Source organism: Chondrus crispus, genomic scaffold, assembly GCF_000350225.1.
Source record: "Chondrus crispus Stackhouse genomic scaffold, scaffold_154, whole genome shotgun sequence".
NCBI lineage: Eukaryota > Rhodophyta > Florideophyceae > Gigartinales > Gigartinaceae > Chondrus > Chondrus crispus.
Window position 1 is genome coordinate 81319 of NW_005179022.1, and position 23065 is coordinate 104383.

At 52.2% G+C, this 23065-nt stretch overlaps 3 protein-coding genes; 1 reads left to right on the forward strand and 2 right to left on the reverse strand.

Annotated features, from left to right (window-relative positions):
* Positions 1–1117: 1117 nt before the first annotated feature.
* CHC_T00002731001 (hypothetical protein) lies at positions 1118–4950 on the reverse strand. XM_005713821.1 is given in 2 exon segments: positions 1118–1356; positions 1357–4950. 1 exon segment carries the CDS (start codon positions 4948–4950, stop codon positions 1357–1359), a length of 3594 nt encoding a protein of 1197 aa, XP_005713878.1. The 3' UTR covers positions 1118–1356.
* Positions 4951–6876: 1926 nt separating this feature from the next.
* CHC_T00009328001 (probable serine/threonine protein phosphatase) lies at positions 6877–7978 on the reverse strand. XM_005713822.1 is given in 2 exon segments: positions 6877–7063; positions 7064–7978. The coding sequence occupies 1 exon segment, from the start codon at positions 7976–7978 to the stop codon at positions 7064–7066; it is 915 nt and encodes a 304-aa protein (XP_005713879.1). The 3' UTR covers positions 6877–7063.
* Positions 7979–7993: 15 nt separating this feature from the next.
* Positions 7994–8542, forward strand: CHC_T00002732001 (hypothetical protein). Its single transcript, XM_005713823.1, has one exon. It carries the CDS (start codon positions 7994–7996, stop codon positions 8540–8542), a length of 549 nt encoding a protein of 182 aa, XP_005713880.1.
* The last annotated feature ends 14523 nt before the right edge of the window (positions 8543–23065 follow it).

A 23065-nucleotide genomic window follows, 5' to 3' on the forward strand; every position in this document is an offset into this window, starting at 1 on the left:
AGAAAAGATCACACCATGAGGGTGTGTCTCAACATGCCCCGTTTTTCTGCAGTTTGCTTTGCTTTGCCCAAAGAGGTGATTTGGCGTGCTATGAGTGGCTCCTACGTTTTAATTTTTGAGTTTAAGAAAAGCAAGGGCTTTTCTTAAAGAATTTAAAAGTATTCCTGGCAAAACCGGGCCAAGGCAAAGCAAAAACCAGCCTGTTAAGACACACCCTCAGCCTGTTAAGACACACCCTCAGGGTGTGTCTTAACAGGCTGGTATTACAGGCTGGTTTTACAGGCTGGTTTTACAGGCTGGTTTTTAGGGGGTGTGTCCATGTCGATCAGATTCACTTACCAGCGTCAGTGCCAGTGGCCGAGAAAGAAACGTTGCAAGTGTTTCTTTCCATTGCAGCGGCTGTCGTTCCACAATGTGGCTACAGTGGTGCCTCCTCAATAGTTCGCAGTTGAATAGTTCGTTTGGTCAATAGTTCGCCTTTCGGACCTCGCCTTTCGGACCATGTCACGCCTTCTCAGACGTGTACACGTGTACTCGTGTAGACCGTTGTGGTCCCGACCGTTGTTTGAGGGAGTGGAGGTTTTAGGCTAAAACTTTTAGCAGAAAGGACAAGTCTTATTGCGGCCAGCGAAGGACTTCGTCGGGCAAAACGAGTATTTTTTGAGACCTACCGAGAGCAGACAAGGAATAGAACACGGCAGACAATCATTTCAGAGCATTCTAAGCACCTAACAATAAATGGACATGTGCCAGAAAGGCGAGCATAATAGTTCCTTCTGTCAATAGTTCGTATCTGTGGGTCCTGGCACGGGGGCGAACTATTGAGAGGTACCTACTGTAGTGATAACGTGAACGCAAGAGGGATTAACAAAACGTCTAAACAGAGCTTGAGTACTGGCTACCGGTAGCCTGGCCTGCTAATGTGGTCCGGCCACGCGTACGCATGGCGCATAAAAGGGCAAAGAGGTGACGAGTCACTTTCGCGATCCGCTAGCAAGTGCCTTCCCTCACAATGTTCAATGCACTGTTGAGATCTGTCGAATCGCGTACAATAGTGAGAAAGATATCTGCGATCTACTCTCGAAAGACAGGCACATGCCTTATCCGGCTGGAGTTCACAAGAAATGGTCTTTTACTCTTCGTACCTTATACCGCGTAAAACTACTCTCACTCCTGGCGCCGAGTTGGCATCCAAGAAGGCTCTGCTGATGTGCCTGTCCTTTGCGAAAAGAGACAATGGCAGCACCGTTACAAAATTCCATCTATCCTCTACCGTCGCAGAAAGGGGAGAAACGGAAAGTTGGTTTTTGTCGTGCTACTCACAATCTACGCAATATTGCACCTATGGGCAGCGATTCATGGTAGCTGCGAGCCAATCTTGTGACGGCGCACGTCAGCGTGCTCCTTGATGTCAACAAAGTCTTGAGGATTGTTTGACTCTACCCACTCTTTCTGCCACCCAGCCTTGCCCACTCTCTTTCTCGTCTCGTCAATTGCTTTGACGACGCGGCTGCTCAGGAGGCCTACCTCTTTTTCATACCCCGCCTTGCCGAAATATCCTTCAATCATCGAGCGCAGGACATGCTGGAGCGATGCACGGATTTTCTCGTTCTTCGAATCGTAGATCGCTTCGAAAAGCTTGGTCTTGTATCGATCCTTCTTCGCCGGCTGATAGATGTAGTTCGAAATCCAATCGCGGTACGGGTTGCGCACTTCGCTTCCGTCCTTGTATTCGTCCCATAGTGTGTTGTCCAGGTCCCAAGTGATCATATACCACTTCTTCTCCTGCTTTGGTTCACCTTCATCATCCATGACAGGTTTCATGTCTTCATCTAGAGCATCACGGCAAAGATAAAACATGTAATCGTTATCGCCATTAGCGGCAATACTGTCCCAATGCGAAGTAAGAAGAACGCCCGCCAAGTAACCATTGATGCTATCCATGTCGAACATTGCGCGGATCTCATCCTCCGACGGGTTTGAGTGCAATAATCTGATGAGTGACAGCATCTTTTCATCGCCTTCAACCAAGTCTTCTTCATTCTTTGGTTTGTTCCCTCTCACAAGTTCCTGCTCCCAACCGGTGCGTGAGTACTTGTCCTCGTCAAAAAAGGCTTGTCCCCTATCTGCTTGGATTAAGTATCCCTCGAGCTTTTCTCCAGGAACACGCTCAAACCGCGTCTTGACAAACGTCTTGTCTATGTCTTCGGTAATAACGTAGAGACCCTTCGGATCGTAGAGCCGCCCGTTGTATGGTACGCGGTATGCCGGATTCATCGAATCGTAGCCTTCCTCAACAGTCCTACCGTTTGTCACATACAAAGTGCAGAAGTCTGCGCGATACACCAAACCGCCGTTTGTCCGCCACGGTCGCTGGGCATCAGTGTCGCCCTGCACAGCCTTTCGGAAGACATTGCCAGCGAGCAACTCTCGCACCTTGGACGGATCGTTTCGACTCGCGCGCATTGAGAAGCCTTGTACTCCAAGGAACCGACGATCGTCAAATTTTGACGGCAGTTCGATATTCTTAATGCCATCGTCGCGCCAAGCATATACCCTTGTCGCGTCAAACTTGAATTTGAATTGCCGTTTGATGTTCCCCACTGACAGGCTACCACGGACTCTGATGCCGACATCTTTTATGACATGGTCGTCAAAGATGAGTTCGTCAACAAGACCGTAACCGGTATCGGCGTGTTTCTCACCATCTTGGAGAACCTTTTCGAAGACAAGTTGATGAATACGGATGTACACGTGATGGTGCGTGTCATTGAAGATGTAATTGGACGACATCTCAAAGACGTCTGACCCAGACATGTCAGGCTTACCGCTTTCCTGAACAAAGACGGGCTCGAAAATGGTGCTAACATCTTCAGGAGATTCCTCGGTCGCGGATGGAGCGCTGCCCGCTGTCTCAGCAGTAACTGGCTTGGACTCCCCGTCAGGAATCGGCGGAACCACCACCGATGGGATGGAATGAGTCTCCGTGGTCGGCGTAACCAATGTATCCCCAGCGCCAGGAGCTTCAATCTCCGCAGGAGGTGGTACTTGTGTCGGTCCCACAGCTGGATCGTCAATTTCTCCAGTGGCTGGAGCATTAGCCTCTGAAGAAGGAGGGGCTTCAGTCCTTCCAGGTGCTGGTACCTCAGTATCTTCCCCGGGTGTGACTTCAGCTTCTTCAGAAGCCGGAGTCTCCTTGGCGGGCGGCGTCTTTTTCTCCTCGATGTGTGCTGCTTCGGTCGTTGCAGGGTCAAGCGTCTCCGTCTCCTTCGCGGATGGTGCCTCAGTCTTCGTAGACGCAGGTGCCTCAGTTTCCCCAGCAGACGGGGCCTCCATCTCCGTTGGTGTAGGTGGGGCCTCAGTCGTTGCAGACGCTGATGTCTCTGTATTCTCAGCGACTTGCGCATCCTTTGTTACAGGCGCCGATATCTCTGTCTCCTCTGTGGGTCCTGCTTCTGTCGTTGGAGATACGGGTGCTTCCGTCGTTGCAGATACAGGTATCTCTGATGCTTCTGTGGTTGATGCATCGGTTGGTGGTGCAGCAGGTGCTTCCGTCGTTGCAGGCACAGGTACCTCTGATTCTTCTGTGGTTGGTGCATCGGTCGGTGGTGCAGCAGGTGCCTCAGTCTCCCCAGCAAATGGTGCGTCTGCCTCTACTCGTGCAGGTGCTGTCGGCATCTCCACGTCTTCTGTGATCGGAGCTTCCATCTTTGCTGAACTAAGTGCCTCAGACTCCCCAGAAGCTGGGGCCTCAGTCGCTGCTGAACCAGGTGCTTCAGTCTCTGCAGATGTCGCCGTCTCCGTCTCCCCGGTGATTTTTGCTTCTGTCGTTGCAGGTTCGAGCGTCTCTGTCTCCTCTGTGGGTGCCGCTTCTGTAGATATGGGTGCAGGTGCTTCAGTCTCTGCAGATGTCGCCGTCTCCGTCTCCCCGGTGGTTTTTGCTTCTGTCGTTGCAGGTTCGAGCGTCTCTGTCTCCTCCGTGGGTGCCGCTTCTGTAGATATAGGTGCAGGTGCTTCAGTCTCTGCAGATGTCGCCGTCTCCGTCTCCCCGGTGGTTTTTGCTTCTGTCGTTGCAGGTTCGAGCGTCTCTGTCTCCTCCGTGGGTGCCGCTTCTGTAGATATAGGTGCAGGTGCTTCAGTCTCTGCAGATGTCGCCGTCTCCGTCTCCCCGGTGGTTTTTGCTTCTGTCGTTGCAGGTTCGGGCGTCTCTGTCTCCTCCGTGGGTGCCGCTTCTGTAGATATAGGTGCAGGTGCTTCCGCCTCATTCATGATTGGGGTTTCTGTCGTTGCAGGTGCAGATGCCTCGGTTACTGTAGGTACTGCCATCTCTGCACCCCCTGTGGTTGATGCCTCGGCCGTTGCATTGGCGGGCTCCTCCTTGTCCTCAGTGCTTGGCGCTTCTGTCGTTTCAGGAGCAGTTGCAGGTGCATCAATCTCCTCAGCAGGTGGTGCGTCCGTCTCTACTGTAGTAGATGTTGCTTCGATCGATGCAGGTGCCTCATTCTCCTCAGTAGGTAGAGCTGTTGTCTCCGTCGGTGCTGGTGTTGCTTCCGCCGATGGAGGTATGGCAGTCTCCTTCTCCTCCATGGTTGGTGCCACGGTTTTTGCAGTTACGGGTGCCTCATTTTCCTCAGCAGAGGGAGCTTCGGCCTCTACCGCTTCCGCTGGTGCATCGGCTGATGCAGGCGTCGGGGTCTCCTTGGCTTCTGTAGTTGGCGTTTCGGTCTTTGCAGGTACAGATTCGTCCATCTCCTCGGTAGGTAGAGCTTCCGTCTCCGTCGGTGCAAGTGTTGCCTCTCCCGATGTAGGCGCTGGGGTCCCGCCGTCCTCTATGGTCGGCGGTTCGACCGCCGCATGCGCAGATGTGCCCACCTCCTCGGCGGGGGGAGGCGCATCGGTCACAGGACGCGGATCGGTGGTGGTCTCTGCAGCGGGGACAGTGTCGGACATGGTTGGAATGGCGTCAATGCTCTCGTGCGCGGGAGGGAAGGATGTGTGTGGTTCTTTGGCTCGGACCTTTGGCTCAGTGCTGCGTGCATCGCGGGGATCCCCCAGTCCCGCAAAGCCGGCACTTATATAGGTGGGCGGGCGCGGCGCGTTTGGCACAGAAGGCTGGAAGGTGGGAGGCCAAGTCGCAGCGAGCGGAGGGATGCTTGTAGCAAGCAAATGGATGCAAACGGGAAATACTGTATCTGGCGGTGTCGAAAAGCGGTTTGGCGGCCGCGCGCGCGCGGTGGTGGCGTTCCATGCGCACTCGGAAGGCTGGCGACTGGCACGGAGGCGATGGACTTTTGAACTGGCTGGGGGGCATTGGTGGAGCGGTGGACATGTTGGCAACGGGAGGCAAAACGGAAGCGGTAGCGGACCGGGCGAGGCTTTAATCAGGCTCTACGGTACTCTACAGCAGGGGGAGATCCGGGGGAGGTGCTTGCCATGCCCACCTGCCGGCGGGGGGCGACGAGCAAAGCGGGGAGAGGACTCTGTCGGAAGACGCGGACAGCAAGTCACGGGCGTGAGCAGTCGAGATTGCGGCAGACGCAGCGCTTGGTGCTCGGGTTGCACATGAGCTTGCGACAGACGCAGCGGTACCTGCCGCGGTAGGTCTCTTCGATGAGCTGCGGGGCGTCTTCGCTCGCCGGGGCGATGGAGAACATGTCGTCGTCCAGCGGAGCGACTTCGGAGGCCACGCACTCCTCCGCGTCCCCAGCGCGCGGGGCCGGCGAGGCAGAGGCGAGTAGCAGCAGAAACGAGAGCAGCAGGCATAGCTGCAGGAGCGTGCGGCAAGACATGGCAGGATTGTGGAGGCGTGGGAGCTGGGCCGTGCGAGTCTGCAAAGCTTTGTGGGTTGATGCGGAATGGTGTGGATTGGTGTGGATTGGTGATACGGGGGGAGCAGGCGGGGAAGGGCTTCGGGAGCGGTATTTATGCTGGTTGCAGGCGCGGTGTGTGTGTGAACGCCGGTGTGGTGCGGCTCCGCGTGGCGACGGGCGGGCGGGGGGGCGGCATAGCGTGCGTCCGACGACGGCGGCGTAGCTGCCGACGACGGCGACGTAACGGCGGGCGGCGGAGGGCGGCGGAGGGCGGCGGAGGGCGGCGGAGGGCGGCGGAGGACTCGGAGGGCTGACGGGACCTGCTTGTAGAGCTTGTGAAGCTTGCAGAGTTATTGTAAGCCTCTCGCTTTACAAAAAGCTAGAATCGGATTCGAACCGATCTTTTTAAGGGGCTTGCGAAGGTTGGAGAGGTGGAGGAAGAGCTTCTACAGCTGCTTCTACAGCTGCTTCTACAGCTTATAGATCCGGATCTATAAGGTGTAGAAGCTCTTCTGGTAGAGGAGGCGGAGGGGGAAGAGGGAGGGAGTTATGTAACTCGGTCCCTGTAAACAGCGGGCAGCGGGGCGGGGCGCACGGCGGAGATAAAGAAGAGCAGAGAGAGGACGCGGAGGACGTGGAGGACGTGGGCGTCGGCACGTGCTGCTGCCGTGGCGCCGTGTGTCGCGCCGTGTCACCATGCCGTGTGTCGCTCCGTGTCGCCATGCCGTGTGGGGCCGTGTGCCGACGTGGAGTGCGAAATGCCGGGCCAGGGAATGGCCCTTGAACTTTCCTATTTTTTTGGCGCATCCGCGGGCAGCCGCCCCGAACAGTACGCCCCGAACAGTACGCCCCGAACAGTACGCCTGCGCGCTTACAGAGCAGTCGTACACCACGTGGCCACGTTGAAACCGTCCCCACGTCACATACGTCGTCCACGTACTACACATAGTACACGTATCATCACAGGCTCTGTCCCTCTGTCCACCAGGCTCTGTTGACAGAGACATCAGCAGCGTCACCCGCTCCCTTTCATCGCGCCGCTGCCCACCAGGTACGCCCAGGTACGCCCAACTATAGACTTTTTATCGCCGCATCACGAAGCACCTACGCATTCGTCTACACCCTACCCTCCTTCCTTACATGAAATAGACACACACACACACATACAGACACACGCACGACACACACACACGACACACGGCCGCTCACACACAAAATAAAGCAACCACAAAACGCCACCAACCGACCAACGCTCACAGAAAATAGGGTACCGAGTTGCGCGGCGGGATCGCCGCGTGCTCCCTCGCATCCTCCTTGAAGATCTTAAACTCCTTGTTCAGGTGCTCATCAAAGCTCATGATCGCGGCCACGTTTCCGCACCGGTAGCAATAATTCGGCGCCGACCACACCGTCACGATCTTCTCGTCAAACATGTACTTGTACCCTTCCTGCACGAGCTGATGCGCGCGGCAGATCAAGTCCAAGTCGTTGATCTGGTTAAACTCCCTGGTCACGCGCGCGCCAAACAGCCACCCGGCCCCGCGGGGGGACACGGCCCACGTCGCCACGTCCTCCGGGTCCGACCACATCAGGTCGCAGAACGCGCCCTCGGGCGGGATCTCCTGCCGTCGGTCGATCGTGCGAATCTGGTCCAGCGTCCGGATGTCCGGCGACAGCCCGCCGTGCACGCACAGCACGGCCCCGTCGATCAGCGCCGCGATCGTCAGGTAGTCAAACACCTCGCAGCAGTACTTCCATGCGTTGGCTGTCCCGTACTTGCGCTGGCATTCGTCGTAAAACCCGTACACCTGCGTGATCTGCCGCGACTCGTGGTTGCCGCGCAGCAGCGTGATGTTGGAAGGGTACCGCGCCTTCAGGCATAGCAGCAGAGTAAACGTCTCCAGCGAGTTGTATCCCCGGTCTACAAAGTCCCCCATGAACACATAATCCGTCTGCGGGATGTCCCCGCCCGTCTTGAACAGGTTTAGCAAGTCGTGAAATTGCCCGTGGATGTCCCCAGACACAGTGCACGGGCTCGAGATCGGCTGTACGTTGCTCTCCTCGATCAGCAGCTCCTTCACATAGTCGCACAGTTGCTTGAGGTCCCACTCAGCCAGGTGACCCCCCTTCTTCACCTTGCTTATCCATCCGTCCAGATCCATCCCCATGTTTGCTCAACAAAAATGAAAAAAACAGCAACAAAAAGACGACGGCCCCACCCCCCCTTGTTGCGCACGACGAGCGATGTGGCCTTTCCGCGGCGCTGTTGCTCGGAAAACACAGACAGACGAGCGAGAACGACGGTTAAGACTAGTCACTCCTTCCAAGCTTTGCCGTCCGCAAATAGATTAACGCTCTTGACGGCAGCGGTCTCTTCGAGACGGAAACTCGACGACGCAGAAAATGTGAAACACAACAGCAGCCGTTACTCGTTGTGTGCGGCGCAGAGCACGGTGATGACAGAAGAGGGGGGCGTCATGGCGCGCCCTACGGCCTTGCTGAAAAAAGAAAGAAAAAATCTAATTCCACGCTCCCAACCCCCTGGAGGCTTGCTGAGACTCTCCTCCTGTCCGTACACGTGTCGCTCATTTCTGTCAGTATCCCCCTTGCCCAGCATCACTGTAATCCGCATTCCCTCTCCCACCTCACAAACTCACACTTCTTTACTCCCTCCGTATCAACATAATAAGACAATAATGAAGAAGGGAGTGAAGAAGTGTGACTCTGTCTAATCTCATCTTGTCAAGCATCAACTCATAGACGTCAACTCTACTCATACACCTACTGTATGTACTTCATACAACTAAGATTCCCTACACACGAAATTCCTTCCTCCATTTTTACTGAATTTTCCACACAAAATGTGCTGCCAATTGCCTCCATTATGTCAAAGGACACTATCGTATTCTACTCTTCCGGTCAAACATTTCCTGTCTGCAGTCCCACCAGAATATCTCCTTAACTTGTATGTACACAACACATCCTTTGAACATACCCATGTCCCTGTTTCCTTCCGCTGGGCATCTTCCGCGCTCATATCCTTCATCAATGCGACCGTCCCGTTCTTCAACCCACCAACTACAATCCCGCGCTCGCCAACTCCCACACGACAATGTAGCCGACCGCGCTCGGCTATCCCCGGCATTTGGACATGTGCAAGTAGCACAGTACTGCACTGTGCTGTATAGATGTTCCAGCTTTATGGATTTCAGAGTCAACTGTCGGTACTGTCGGTAATGTTAGATGCTGATAAAAAAACCGCAGGCGTTAACAGCCATCGGGGGTGCAGTAGGATTTAGGTAGACCAATGTTCCTCATGACGTAAAGAGGGATATCGACAACTCTCACGACCACCTTTTACCGAACTTTTGACTCCGCCCGGCGTGCGGAGACTGGAACCGCCACAGCGATCACTACGGTATGCCCAGGTATCCATTTTAGTTCTGACTAGCGGCCTTGCTCAGCATCTCCAACTCACAGAAGACAGATATGGCGGAAACGAGTGCGACTCCTGAGGCCTCGCCATTTCTGGCAATGTCCGTTAACCATCCAAGACTCGTCCGCACCGATGCGGAGTCGATCCAAGTTTTCCTTCGCTTATACGATCAGTATTTGAAGGAAGTAACTGCCCGTGCGGAGCAACTCACGGTAAGTCCGGTATGGACTTAATATGAGCGACCGACGAAACACCAATCCCGCCCCGTGGCGGATCGGGGGATAGCAAACATCTGAAACCCGATGCAGGTGAGGGAAGGGATAATGGAAGGCCTAGGAAGACTAGGCGCGAACGCGAGGTCCCCAACTGCCCTTTCGGCCGATGCAAGTCCAACGGACAAAAACATTGGATCTGCGACTGCCCGGTGTCCACGGATAAGGAGAAAGAGGATATGCTTGCCAGAATTGCGGCTTCAAAGACCCGCGACGGACCCTTTAAATCTACTAGAGGACAAAAAGCTACCTACACGGCCACCAAGTCAACCCATACCACACCTGGAGGTTCAAGGGTCGGTGGAACAGCAGGGCGCCTGGGGCGCAAACCGAAGTCCGGTGCCAAGACACGGGACATCCCGTCCTGTAATATCACCGTATCAGACGGAAACGCGTCGCTTGATGCGCAAGTACGATGCGATGACGGAAGCGACGATAGCATTGTCTCTCCTGCATTGGCGGAGAAAGCGTTTATCCGAAGAATCGGGAAGATTACCGCAGTCAAGCCGGTTTACCTTCAGGCTGCGCTCAAAGACGGAGAAGAAGCGCAGAAGTTTAGCTTTTCAAGAAGTTGGAATGCACCGAGGACGGTCCTACAGTTGGCTTCGGGACATCTCGCCCTGGCTAACATTACGTACTTGGTAGCCGATTCCAGACTGGCGTGCGAAGACCTGCTCATAGGTCTTCTGGTCTTACACAACCTCCAGGTGGACACAAAGACTCTCCTGGAGAACAACCGCGCGGTCCTAGACGGAGCCGATTGCTCAAGCGTCGGAAATCCGGCAACACTTGACCGCGGTGGCGCCGTCAGTCGCATGATGATTGAAAGGCTAAACCGACTTCAGCAGATCGAAAATCCTAAGGCTGGGAAAGAACTACCGAGTAACCGCCCGCGAGCCAATTATTATATCGCGAGGACGGAGAGGGACCCGTTCCTAGATCCCTCCATGTTGGACCCCGTGGATTCTGTCCAGCACGACCAAATCCGAAATGAAATCGGATTGATGAAAAAGAAGGCAACCGACAACGGTTTACCAGCTGAGTATTCAGAAAGACTCAGCGAACTCGTGAACAAACACAATGACGTGTTCCGCATTTCGTTTTCGTCGGGCCCGCCCGCCAGAATCTGACCGCTTCGGATTGAGCTAACCCCTAATGTTCAACCGGTAAGAGTCCGCCTTCGCAACTACTCACAGGAACAAAAAGAGTTTCTGTCCGAAATGGTCGCCAAATTGGTGCGCCACGGAATCGCCTATGCGAATCCAACATCTGCATGGGCGTGCGCACCATTACTGGTTCACAAGCCTGGACCCACCAAGTTTCGATTTACAGTTGACCTCCGACCGATCAACAAATTTACGTTGAAGCATCAATATCCGATGCCCAACCTCGAGCACGAACTCACGACGTTATCAGATAGTCGATTCTACGCCACCTTTGACCTATCTCATGGGTACTGAGAGCTGGAGTTAGACAAGGATTCGCAAGCGTTGCAGTCCTTCGTCATCCCTGATGGGATTTATTCACCAACTCGAGTGGTGCACGGAACGACCAATGCAGTAACACATTTTCAATCGTCACTTGCCGAAATGCTACCGGAAAATATCAAAAAACATCTACTGTCCTGGTTGGACGACATACTCATGCATTACACCACCGTCGACGAATTACTGGAAGGAATCGAAAAGTTTCTCCGATTTTGCACAGAGTACAACCTAAAGTACACCCCGCCAAATGTGTGCTATTTTCATGGTGTATCCGATGGTGCGGAAGACTCATCTCCAAAGAGGGAATTTGGTATGACCCAGCCCGAATGGACGGTTTGCTGAACATGGAACCACCGATGAACGGAGCGCACCTACAACAATTCATTTGCGCAATGCAATGGGTTCGAAGCGCGATCCCACAGTTCACGGAAATTGTATCGGACCTCCATGGATTCATGGAGCGCATATACGCGAAAGCCGGAAAAAGAACGAAACGAGCAGTTTCCCGCTATAAGCTATCCGAATTTGGATGCGGCCCTGCCGAGAATTCGGCTTTTCAGCAGTGCAAGACAGCCCTATCACGTCAAGTGACCTTGTTACATCGAGACAGCCGGAAGAGACTTTGTGTCTACACCGATGCTTCGGATACTGTGTGGTCTGGAATTGCGACGCAAGTGCCACCAGAAGACCTTTCAAAGCCGCCGACTACACAGCGTCATGAACCGCTAGCTTTCCTATCTGAGAGGTTCAATTCAACCGAACTCGGATGGTCCATCCTAGAGAAAGAAGCGTACGCTGTTCTTGCGACGCTGGGTAGTGTAGTATAATCACCCCCAACGACGAGGGGGGGTGAGTACTGACAGTTCGGAAAGACCCCGATCGGCGGGAAGACAGAAGCACGGCCCACCCACGGTACCGAGCACGGGCTCGAGGTAGCGGTGGTAGAGCGGGATCGGTGAGGACGCGCGCACGCGCGAGCGGTTCTACGCCTCGACGCCCCGGAGCGGTACTGGGTGACGATCCAGTACCGACGGGCGGAGGCGGAGCCAGCTCGTGGGCGTGCTACGCGCGTCCTCAACCCGCGCGCAGTGCTACTCCTAGGTAAAACGGACGGAAGTACCTAAAAGTAAGCGGGCGGACCAAGGTGGAGGATCCTTGACAAGTCCGTGCTTGTCGTCCTCCACCGCCGGCGGTCCGCTCATATTTAATGTACATTGTAGTCTACCATAACTCTACAGTAGTGCCGGTCGACCGACACTGTAACGCTGTCAGCCGTCGGGGCTGACAGTCCACGTGTAGTACGCGTCCCGTACACGTGGAGGACACGTGTGTGCGCGCGTAGCTGTAAGGCTCGTGCCTTACTGTCGCTGATCTAATCCTAATCTAATTTCCGAACTCCCGTTTGGGGTTATACCACAGGTAGAATTCACTGGCTCGCTGCCAGCCCGGAAGGTTTTGACCTGTACACCGATCATAATAATCTCATATTCCTGTTTGATCCGCTTTCGGTTGTCCCTGATCTCTCCAAGACCTCACTGCGCAAGGTTCTACGATGGGCAGTACGATTGAGCATGTACGACTACACGTGCCTTCACATCAAGGGGACAGGAAACGTCTGGGCCGACCTTTTAGGAAGATGGTCTGTGCCACTATCATCAGACGTTTGGTCCAAATTCCGGAACTATAGTCGTCATCGGATACCGACTTTGAATGGCCGACCGCTTCGGAGATTGCTTCTGTACAGTCTGCCAGCGAAACTGCGCGTCCGGAAAATCTCAAGGTACAAGGAGACCTTTGGTGCAACTCCACTGGTTCTGTATGGATCCCTGACTCCTCCTCAGAATTGCAACTCTGCCTGTGCGTTACCGCCCACACCGGACCAAGCGGACATCGAGGGCAAGCATCCACTGAAATAGTACTTCGGAAGTACTACTTTTGGTCCACAATGAGATCCGACATCCGATCCTTTGTTCGCGCCTGCATCCGTTGTCTATCGATAATTGGAGGGGGGAAGATACCGCGACCATTCGGACCGGCAGTACACGGCACTGCAGCGCAAGATCTTCTGCAGTTCGATTACATCGAGATCGGACCGAGCGCCACCGGAGCGAAGTACGTGCTGATGCTTCGTGACAATCACTCGGATTACAAGTGGCTTTACCGTGTGCAGATACTAGCGCCGAGCACGCTGCTCTGGCGATTATCGACTGGTCCGCCAGTTTCGGAGTACCGAAAGGACTCATGTCCGACGGACCTACGCATTTCAAGAACGAAATCGTTCGTCGTATTACTAAGAGTCTGAAGGTGCCCCATCACTTCACGCTGCCGTATGCACCGTGGAGCAACGGAGGAATTGAGAACCTTGGCAAAGAACTACTCAGAGTGTTCCGTTCTGTCATTTCGGAATTGCAAATGCGCTTGGAAGAAAGGCCCGATTTGCTGCCGCTCGTTACAAGTGCTCTCAACAATGCGCCATCCCCGAGCCGGAACAACATTCCTCCGATGACGGTATTTATGGGTGTGGACGCTACGCCACCCATTGCGACATTCCTGCGGACCGAAACGGCTACCCCGATGACGATTGAAGAAATGAGGCATGAACGTTTGTTGAACGTACAGTCGCTGAAGAACCGCATTTCGGAACTGCACCCTGTTGTTTAAGATGCCCTACATAAAAACCGAAAGCGTTCCCGGGATGCTGCGTCGCGTGGAAAGTTACCGAACTTCTTGGAGGGAGACTATGTATTGGTTGCTCGAGAAGAATTCTTTGCTGGCGAGAAGCTCTGCCTCCGATGGAGAGGTCCGCGTCGTATTATTAAAGCGCTGAACGACTGGGTCTACCAGGTCGAGGACCTGCGAAACAGCAACATCGAGGAAGCGCACGCATGTCGGCTGAAGTTCTACTGCGATCGGTCACTGAACGCGCAGGTCATCATGTCCCATGTGCTCTCCTCCGAGACCGGGATGCCCGTGGCACGGTTGATGAAGCTGATTGAAGAACCAAATGGATTCATGGTTCAGGTCCGCTGGAAGGGCTTACCAGCTTCAGAGGATAACCTTGAGCTGCTTGCTCGGGTTGCCGAAGATGTGCCCCAGATGCTGGAGCGACTGCTGTCAAGGAAGAACGCGGACCCGCGTATGATTGCAAGAGCTCGTCGCGCGCCATCGCCTTCGAAGAGGGGAGTGTAGCCGACCGCGCTCGGCTATCCCCGGCATTTGGACATGTGCAAGTAGCACAGTACTGCACTGTGCTGTATAGATGTTCCAGCTTTATGGATTTCAGAGTCAACTGTCGGTACTGTCGGTGATGTTAGATGCTGATAAAAAAACCGCAGGCGTTAACAGCCATCGGGGGTGCAGTAGGATTTAGGTAGACCAATGTTCCTCATGACGTAAAGAGGGATATCGACAACTCTCACGACCACCTTTTACCGAACTTTTGACTCCGCCCGGCGTGTGGAGACTGGAGCTGTCACAGACAACCACCACAGCGTTTCTAAATTGTGCCAGAAACACTTCGGTCACTACCATCGCCTTGTTCCACGACCTTCTTGTCATCCACCCCGAAACCCATGTCTTTCTCAGGACGTCTTGAGCCCACCGCCCACGGATAAAGCTCCCCAGTACTGACCTTGGACTAAACACCTTTACCGTCGTCGCTCATCGTGAACCCGGTCATCACTTCAGCATGTCCGGTCATCGCTTTCCAGATTTGACCCCTCGACTCAGCGTCTCACATGGACACAGTTTTGCCCCGATTTACTCGTTTGCGCGTCCTGACAAATAACTGCATCACTTCTGTCTGAAACGAATGGCTTGTGAAGGATTGAATCAATTCAATATGAGAAAATATTGCATTGAGGGGGCGACCCGCGGCCTTTTCGCGGTGATCAAGAGATGAAATTAAAATTTTCTGTTGTCGACAGGATCTGAATTGCAAGTTGTTGTTGCAAGCGCGGCGCGAAGGGAGTAAAAACATCAGCATGACGGACCAGACGAGCGAAATGTCGCATTTGGACTGCTTTTAGTACCCGTTCAAAACAACAAAGTCGAAGTGTACTGCCGGTATATCCTTAATACCGCTACAGTAGGGGGTCGCTCAATAGTGCCTACTTTAGTAGTGCCTCTCTCTATATAGTGCTATGGCTCACCCTCTGGCACAAGTTATCATAAGCCCACACGTGTATCATCTGGCATGGTTCAGTGTTACGATATGGAGGTGCGACGGCGGGAAAATATGGCGACGAGTACCCTTCCAGGAAAGTATAATTTGGTAACATCTTTTTTAAATTAACTTAAAAACTACTTCCCCTTGCCAAATGAGGTCAAACTGGTGGTGGTGGATGCTCTGCGTTTGCTATCCAACCGGGAGGAGATACAGAATCTCTAGCCGTACTGGATCAGAGAAACCCCGAATTTTCTTTTATTACCCTCCAGAAAGGCTTAATTTGGTAAAGAGGCATAATTTGGGCAATTTGCTCATGTACCCTCATGAGTATGGTGCAGTAGCATGTCCCACCTCTTCAGCTCAAGCTCGATTCAGCGATGGCCTTGTAGTTCTCCCATGCTCTCTCCGTTATGAGTACCACCCGTGCGCGCCACCAACACACCGACGCATAACCCAGTTTGGCGCCAAAGAGCGTGGCCGAACGAAAATGGAAAGCGCGTCCGCACGTAATTGCAAACTGGATAGACATGCGTCAGTCTCGCGACGCATTGCGTCGCAAACCTGCACCGCACTGTGCCAAAGCGCTGCAATTCGTCATGCCCCTGTCTATTCGCTATCAAGCCGCGCAAGCAAAGCAAAGAGCAAAGAGAGACGGGGAAGAAAAGAACAAGCGTTCTAAAGCCGTAGATATGCTTGAGAGAGATGTGAAGGTGGCAGAGGTTGTCCGGCAGTCTGGCGTTTCTCGTGGGACAGCACATCGCATTAAGTATGCGCTCATGAATGATAAAGCGATGCTTCAACAATTTCTGAGTCCTTCGAGAAATCGCGCCGGACGCCGGTCTGTGATTCGGGCGGAGGAGACTGAACTTGTCAAAGATCGAATTCGATACGCAGCAAGACGTGGATTTGCACTACAGTTGGACACAGTCCGAAAAGTGATGGCCGACATCGCAAGGGATGGGAGAGATGGGTTTCGAACTGATAGCACGCTGCCGTCGGCGGCAGCCGTGCGGACCTGGAGAGCACACAATAGGGACATCACGTTTCGTAAGGCAGAGAATAAGGAGATTTCCTAGCTGCAAGCAGGAAACTGTGCCCACGTCAACACCTTTGCTTCTGCCCTGAAGCAAGTCGGCACAGAGCATCCCGAGATCTTTCAAAGCTCTGACTTGGTGTGGAATATGGACGAAACCGCAGTGTCAGCAGAGTTTGGCCAGCCTGTGAAAGTGTTTGGTGCGGCAGACACAAAGCATGGGGGGTTTGGGGCAGCGCCTGCGTCCGGCTCCGGTAAAGATATTACAGCTGTCGTGGCAGTTTCCGCGTCTGGCCGGATAACCCTATTGAAAATGTGCGACCACATGCTGTTATCTGAAAAGGTCAAAATCGAGTGACACGTGTACATGACTGCACGGTCCGGGCGCTCTTACCCATATCACGACATGACACGTGTAAAATCCCAGATTTTGGGGTTCCGGGGACGAAAGTGGCCTCTCGGAGGGTCATGCAAATTTGCATAGTTTTGCCAAGTGGAACCTTGGCCCGTAGCACTATAGACTACACAGGAAATACTGCAATTCTATTGGCCCTCAGGTCTAATGCTGCCAATATATTGGTCGAGCGTTGTCCACGTGTGCGTCATTGGCCCTGTGATGTACTTTAAATGGCCTGTATATGCCAGAATTACGTTGTTTTGGGGGTTTCAAGTGGTTTGCCATGGTTGTAATGGGTAATTGCATGGGGCCCCCGGGCGGGACACATGTATGCCGTGTACACATGTACACGTCGCCAGGTGGACTCGTGTACGTACACATGTACACGCATCCAGGTGTATGCACATGAGGGTTTACAGTTTTACAGTGTCAGACTGTTTGCGATCCTGCGCGTGTCCGAGTACAGTACATGTGAATCAAAAGTACAACAAGTACTTCTCGCGAGAGGAATACAGTTGTGCGATTATTCTGTGTACGCGTCACGCTGTATGCGAGTCTTGCGTGAACACGCGCCGTTGCACTGTGCTCTCGTCATGGTGCGCCGTTGGATGCAAGTTCATGACAGTACTCGTGTGATTTACATGTATTCTCATGTGAGTTGTGTAGAAAGTCTGGATGCACATTGTTATAACTTGCCATAATTATCTGACAGTGCTTGGCGAAATTAGTAAGGTGAGAAACAAGGATACGTATGGCGACTGTGATATGAAAGACGTTTGCGTTGTTAGAAATAGACAAGTGCCAAGTTGTTTGTTGCACAACAATGAAGTCTGGCATGACTGGATGCAGATTAGTAAGGTGTGAAACAGTTGCATGCATAGGGCCATAGTTTACAGTCATTTGGAATGTGTAGAAATAGTTGTGAGCTAATAGTTACGAATCGATTCGTAAGGTGGAAATCGAACAGTATGGTCGGGCCACAAGAGGACCGCGCTTGGTCGCGCATAGTAGAGTATGGTTTACTGGGAGTCGGAGTAGAGCGATAGTGTAGCACTCGAAGTGTATAAGTATCGCAGGAAAACGGCTTCAAAGTAAACCTCGGCACCAACTCCTTCACTCACACCCATCAACCTGCCTTCCTTCTTTCCCTTGCCCCTCCGAACCTACCATTAGGTTATGGGCCCAGTCCCTCGCTGTCATTTCACTGCATGAGTCTGTCGTTCTCGTTCCGTTGTTTCTGCCGTCGTTGTCGCTGTCGTTTTCGCTGCCGTTTCTCGTCGTTCTTTCCGCTGGTCTTCTCGCTGTCGTTTTCGCTCTCGTTCTTGCCGTCGTTCTTGGTTTTGGTTTTCGCTGCTGCTGTCGTTCTTGCTCTCTTGTGTGAATTGGTTTTGGTCATCGCCCCCGCTGTCTTCGTTGTCTTCGTTCTTGGTTTGGCTTTTGTTCTTGCTGTGGTTCTTGCTGCTGTCTCTGTCTTTGGTCTTCGTCTTCGTTTCCGCTCCCGCTACCGCCGTCGTCGTCAATCTCGCATTTGGTTTTTCTTCGTTCTCTCTTGCAAAGTAAGTTTTGAGTTTCTTTCCATTTCCTACACATCTAAGTGATTGTCTTTGCACGTTTTGGTGGTTCTTAAGAGCAATAATTCCAAAATCTGTTACTGACGATTATCTTCATATTCCTTATTGTGAATACCTGTTTTTACGGGGTTGTGTTAGATCTGGAATTAGTACCGGTGCGCTCTGCGCCTGGGAAGCTGGTCACCGGTCGAACGGTTCGGACATCGGAGGTCGTATCCGTTGAGGTGCTTGAGCCTGAGGATCAACCTTCGCGTCGGCTCGCGCTTCCGGGTCCGTCCTCGAGTTGCGCACCATATAGGATTCCTCGTATTCCGCGCTCTGTTCCCGCACCAATAAAGAGAACTACGCATCGACTTTCTGCTCGGAAAGCGGCTGTTCTCGCGGATAAAGAGTTTAAGCGTGAGCGCAAGAGGAATCGTAAGGTGTGCCCGCGGTATAAGCGGTATTGTAAAGTGTGCGGCGTTAGTGGCAATAGTGCGAAGGCCTTTTACGACCACATTCAGTCTAGGTCTCATCGCATTCAAGTTGCCAACGCTAAGGAGACTCCGCGTTGTATCCCTTGCAATCGCGTCTTTGAGTCTCACGGGCACCTGAAGTGCCACGAGAACGGTGCGGCACACTTAAAGGTAGTTTGTGAACAGAATAGTTAGGGATTTCATCCAAATAAATTCACATATCTGTTCGCAAATTTCTCCTAGTGCAACTTCATAGTAATCATATCGAATTTCTTAGACGGGTGGGCTTGCCATTGTGTTGACTATCGGTTAACGGCTTGGGATCCCCGAACGGATTTTCGAATACTTGAAGTTTATTTGCACTAAAATGGAAGATCAAGGAGGAGGAGGATCCATCAGAATCGACAAACTGACGGACTCCAACTTCTACGTGTGGAAGCAGAAAATACAACTTCTGCTTGCTCTACGTGATGTTGACCAATACATCGTTGAGGGAAGAGTTCCAAGTGAGGAACGCGCGGAAGAGCGTAAGAAGTGGATCAGAGGTGACAGTAAAGCTAAAGCACTGATTGGTCTCTCCCTATCAGATGAGCATCTTGAGCATGTACGTGGTGTTGATACTGCTCATGAGATGTGGGAAGCTATTGTCAACGTGTTTGAGAGGCACACTTTGCTGAACAAACTAGCTGCACGTCGTGAGTTCTACACTGTGAAGATGCTTTCCGGTGAAAAGGTGCTTGCATACATCAATCGTGTCAAGCAGCTGGCAGCCATCCTCAAGTCAATGAGCGTAAACATCGATGACAAGGAGATGGCCATGGCAGTGCTCAACGGTCTGCCTGCCCGTTTTGAGGCTCTCATCGTTGCACTAGATGCTCTCGGTAATGAGGAAAAGATTTTCAGTTTGGACTTTGTGAAAAGTCGTCTGCTGCAGGAAGAGCAACGAGCAAACATGAAGTCTAGCTCCTCACAGACATCGGCTCTGGTTAATCGTGCCCCGAACAATCGGGACATAAACGATTACAAATGCACGAACTGCGGTCATACAGGCCATACGGCAACCCGCTGCTGGGGAAAGGATTTGAATGGGCGTCGCCCGGCTCCTCCTAGCGGATATAAACCGCGTATGTCTCAGCGGAAACAATCTGCATTTGTCACACAGAAACCTGATCCCGACATGGTTGTAAACAGCGTCGACTTCACATGTCTGATGTCGAAAGCTTCGCACACGAACGATATGGAGATGTTGCCTTCGTGGCTCGTAGATTCAGCTTGTACAGCTCATATTACATATGACCGATCTTTGTTTGCGACGTATGAGCCACTTGAATCCGCCTCTGTTCAGATGGGAACCAAGGCTAGTGCAAAGGTTGCCGGCCGTGGTGACGTTCACTTGAAGTTAAATGTGAATGGCCGCATCGAACCGTGCAAGTTGACGGATGTATTGCACGTTCCGGACTTTGCGTTCTCTCTGCTCTCTGTCAGTCGAATGACTGAACTTGGACTAAAAGTTGGGTTCGAAAATGGAAAATGCATGATCAGACGAGGCTCAACTGTAGTGGCGACTGCGACATTGGTTGGAGAACTTTACGTTCTCGACATCGTCAGTGACATCGGATCTGCACATGCTGCCACCCTGCAAACGTGGCATGAGCGCTTTGCACATGTACATTCTCAAGGTATTGCTTCGATGATTCGTGACAATGTGGTAAGTGGAGTCAAACTACTTGGTAATGAGGCTAACAAAATCAACAATACTGACAATGATTGCATCTCTGAAAAATGTTCTGCGTGCGTCTACGGCAAAGCCACTCGATCTGTGATCCCAAAAGAGCGGTCCTCGAGGCGGGCATACTTCTGTCTAGACTTAGTTCACTCTGATGTTTGTGGCCCCTTAGAGGTGCAGTCCATTGGTGGTGCCAAGTACTTCATTACCTTCATAGATGATCACTCAAACTGGTCAGTAGTGTACCCTATGCACCATAAATCAGAAGCATTTGAACGATACAAAATGTTTGCACAACTTGCTCAGACTCACACTGGTCGCAAGATCAAAGTGCTTCGCACCGATCGAGGTGGTGAGTATCTGTCCACGGAGTTTAAGTCTTTTCTGATTGCAAATGGTACTCAGCATCAAATGACGACCGCGTACACACCGGAGCAAAATGGCGTCGCCGAGCGACTGAACAGAACTTTGGTAAACTTGGTGCGCTCCATGCTAGCGCACAAGAAAGTTACAAAGGGGTTCTTGGCAGAAGCACTTGCGAATGCAGTGTACGTTCGAAATCGAGTCACGTCACGTGCCATTCCCCCCAAGATGACCCCATACCACTTATGGATGAAATCTGTGCCAAATGTTGGTCATTTGCGTGTTTTCGGTTCAAAGTGTTGGTATACATTACCAAAACACAACATCCAGAAACTTGACGCCCGTGCAAAGGAGGCAATGTTTCTGGGGTATGCTGAAAATACGAAAGCTTACAAGTTGTGGGATGGTGATTTGCACAAAGTGATCGTATCCAGAGATGTTACTTTTGACGAGTCCACGGGAGGCAAATCTGGTGAACCGATGGATACAAACGAGGAGGCTACAACTGATGATGACACAATCAACTTGAATATCGATGAGGAAGTTGCAGAAAATGATGCAGTGGCATCAGAAGCATCATCGCCGGATGAACAACAAGACTCTGATGAATCCTCCAACTCCTCCCCAACTGCAGGGGAGGACGAAACTACCGAAACAGTTGAGCAACACGTAGTTGAGGAAGAAACGATTGATCCGCCAACTAATCTCCGTCGGTCCACTCGCGTTCGCAAAACGCCTGGGGCGTGGTGGGCAGCAGCTTTGGTGACTGCTGGACTCCTTAGCCACGCCCATGTGATAACGGAAATCCCAAACTCGTACAAGCAAGCTATGGATTCTCCAAAAGCTCGGTTCTGGCAGAAGGGCATCGACAAAGAACTTGCTTCACAACACAAAAACAAAACATGGACACTTGTTCCAAGATCTCAAGCATCAAACGTCCTGACGTCCAGGTGGGTTTTCGGAGTGAAGCAACTTTCTGACGAGTCCGGAAAATTGGTCGAAACTGCAAAGGGACGTCTTGTGGCACGAGGCTTTCAACAAGTAGAAGGCATCGATTACACTGAAACTTTCGCCCCTGTCATCAAGTTCACAACTATCCGTCTGCTGCTGGCACTGGTTGCGCACTTTGACCTTGAGCTGCATCAGATGGACGTGGTGACTGCCTTCCTCAACGGTGACCTTCACGAAGAAATCTACATGGAGCAACCTGAAGGATGCATCGACAAAGTCAAACCTGATTCGGTGTGTAAACTTTTGAAAGCAATCTAGGGTCTTAAGCAAGCCCATCGCCAATGGCATAGTAAGATCGATGAGTTTCTGATCACTGAACTTGGTTTCAACACTACACGCAGCGACCCATGTCTTTACATTCGACGTCAAGGCAATGTCATCATGATTATCGCGTTGTACGTGGACGATCTGCTGCTAGCTGGAAGTGACTTGGAGGCCATATTATGGATGAAAAATGAACTCAACAAACGATTCGATATGAAAGACCTTGGCGAAGCGAAGACTTGTATTGGTCTAGACATCGACCGTATACGTTCTAAACACGTCCTGACCGTCACGCAGTCGAAGTATGCCCAAGCAGTACTGAAACGGTTCAAAATGTCGGCATGCAATCCTTGCGTTACTCCGATGGAACAGTCTCGACATGTCACAATGCAAGTGGCCGAAACTGGCACTGATGACAACCCATGCTTTGAACCATATCGTCAGGCCATTGGATGTCTAATGTTCCTAATGGTCGGGACCCGCCCCGATATTGCGTTTGCCATTGGAAAGTTATCTCAACACTGTGCCGACCCTCACGAGTCGCACTGGTCAGGTGTGAAACGTGTTTTGAGATACTTGCGTGGGTCCCAGCATCTTGGAATAGTGTTTGGTAAAGATGATCTTGGTACGGAACTTCATGGGTGTAGCGACGCAGATTGGGGTGGATGCCTTGAATCACGAAAATCAACGAGTGGGTACGTGTTCAAGCTTTGTGATGGGCCTATCAGTTGGGCTTCCCGGAAACAAACAGTAGTTGCAAAGTCTACTTGTGAGGCAGAATACATCGCACTCAGTGAAGCATGCAAAGAGGCCGCGTGGCTTCGACGCTTCCATGCCGATGTACTTGGTGCGAATTCGGATCCAACAATTCGCGTTGGATGTGACAACGCTGGTACGATTGCCTTTGCTCAGAACGAATCTACAAATCGTCGCAACAAGCACATTGATATTACGTATCATTTTGTTCGAGATGCGGTGCAGCGAAAACTGGTCACATTGTACCATTGTCCGACAACAGAAATGCCAGCCGATATGTTGACCAAACCACTTGGTCGCGTGCTGTTTAAAAAGT

Bases quoted from the DNA above. Each gene is read 5' to 3' on its own strand.
- CHC_T00002731001 (XM_005713821.1), bottom strand. From the start codon at position 4,950: ATGTCCGACACTGTCCCCGCTGCAGAGACCACCACCGATCCGCGTCCT.
- CHC_T00002732001 (XM_005713823.1), top strand. From the start codon at position 7,994: ATGAAAAAAACAGCAACAAAAAGACGACGGCCCCACCCCCCCTTGTTG.
- CHC_T00009328001 (XM_005713822.1), bottom strand. From the start codon at position 7,978: ATGGGGATGGATCTGGACGGATGGATAAGCAAGGTGAAGAAGGGGGGT.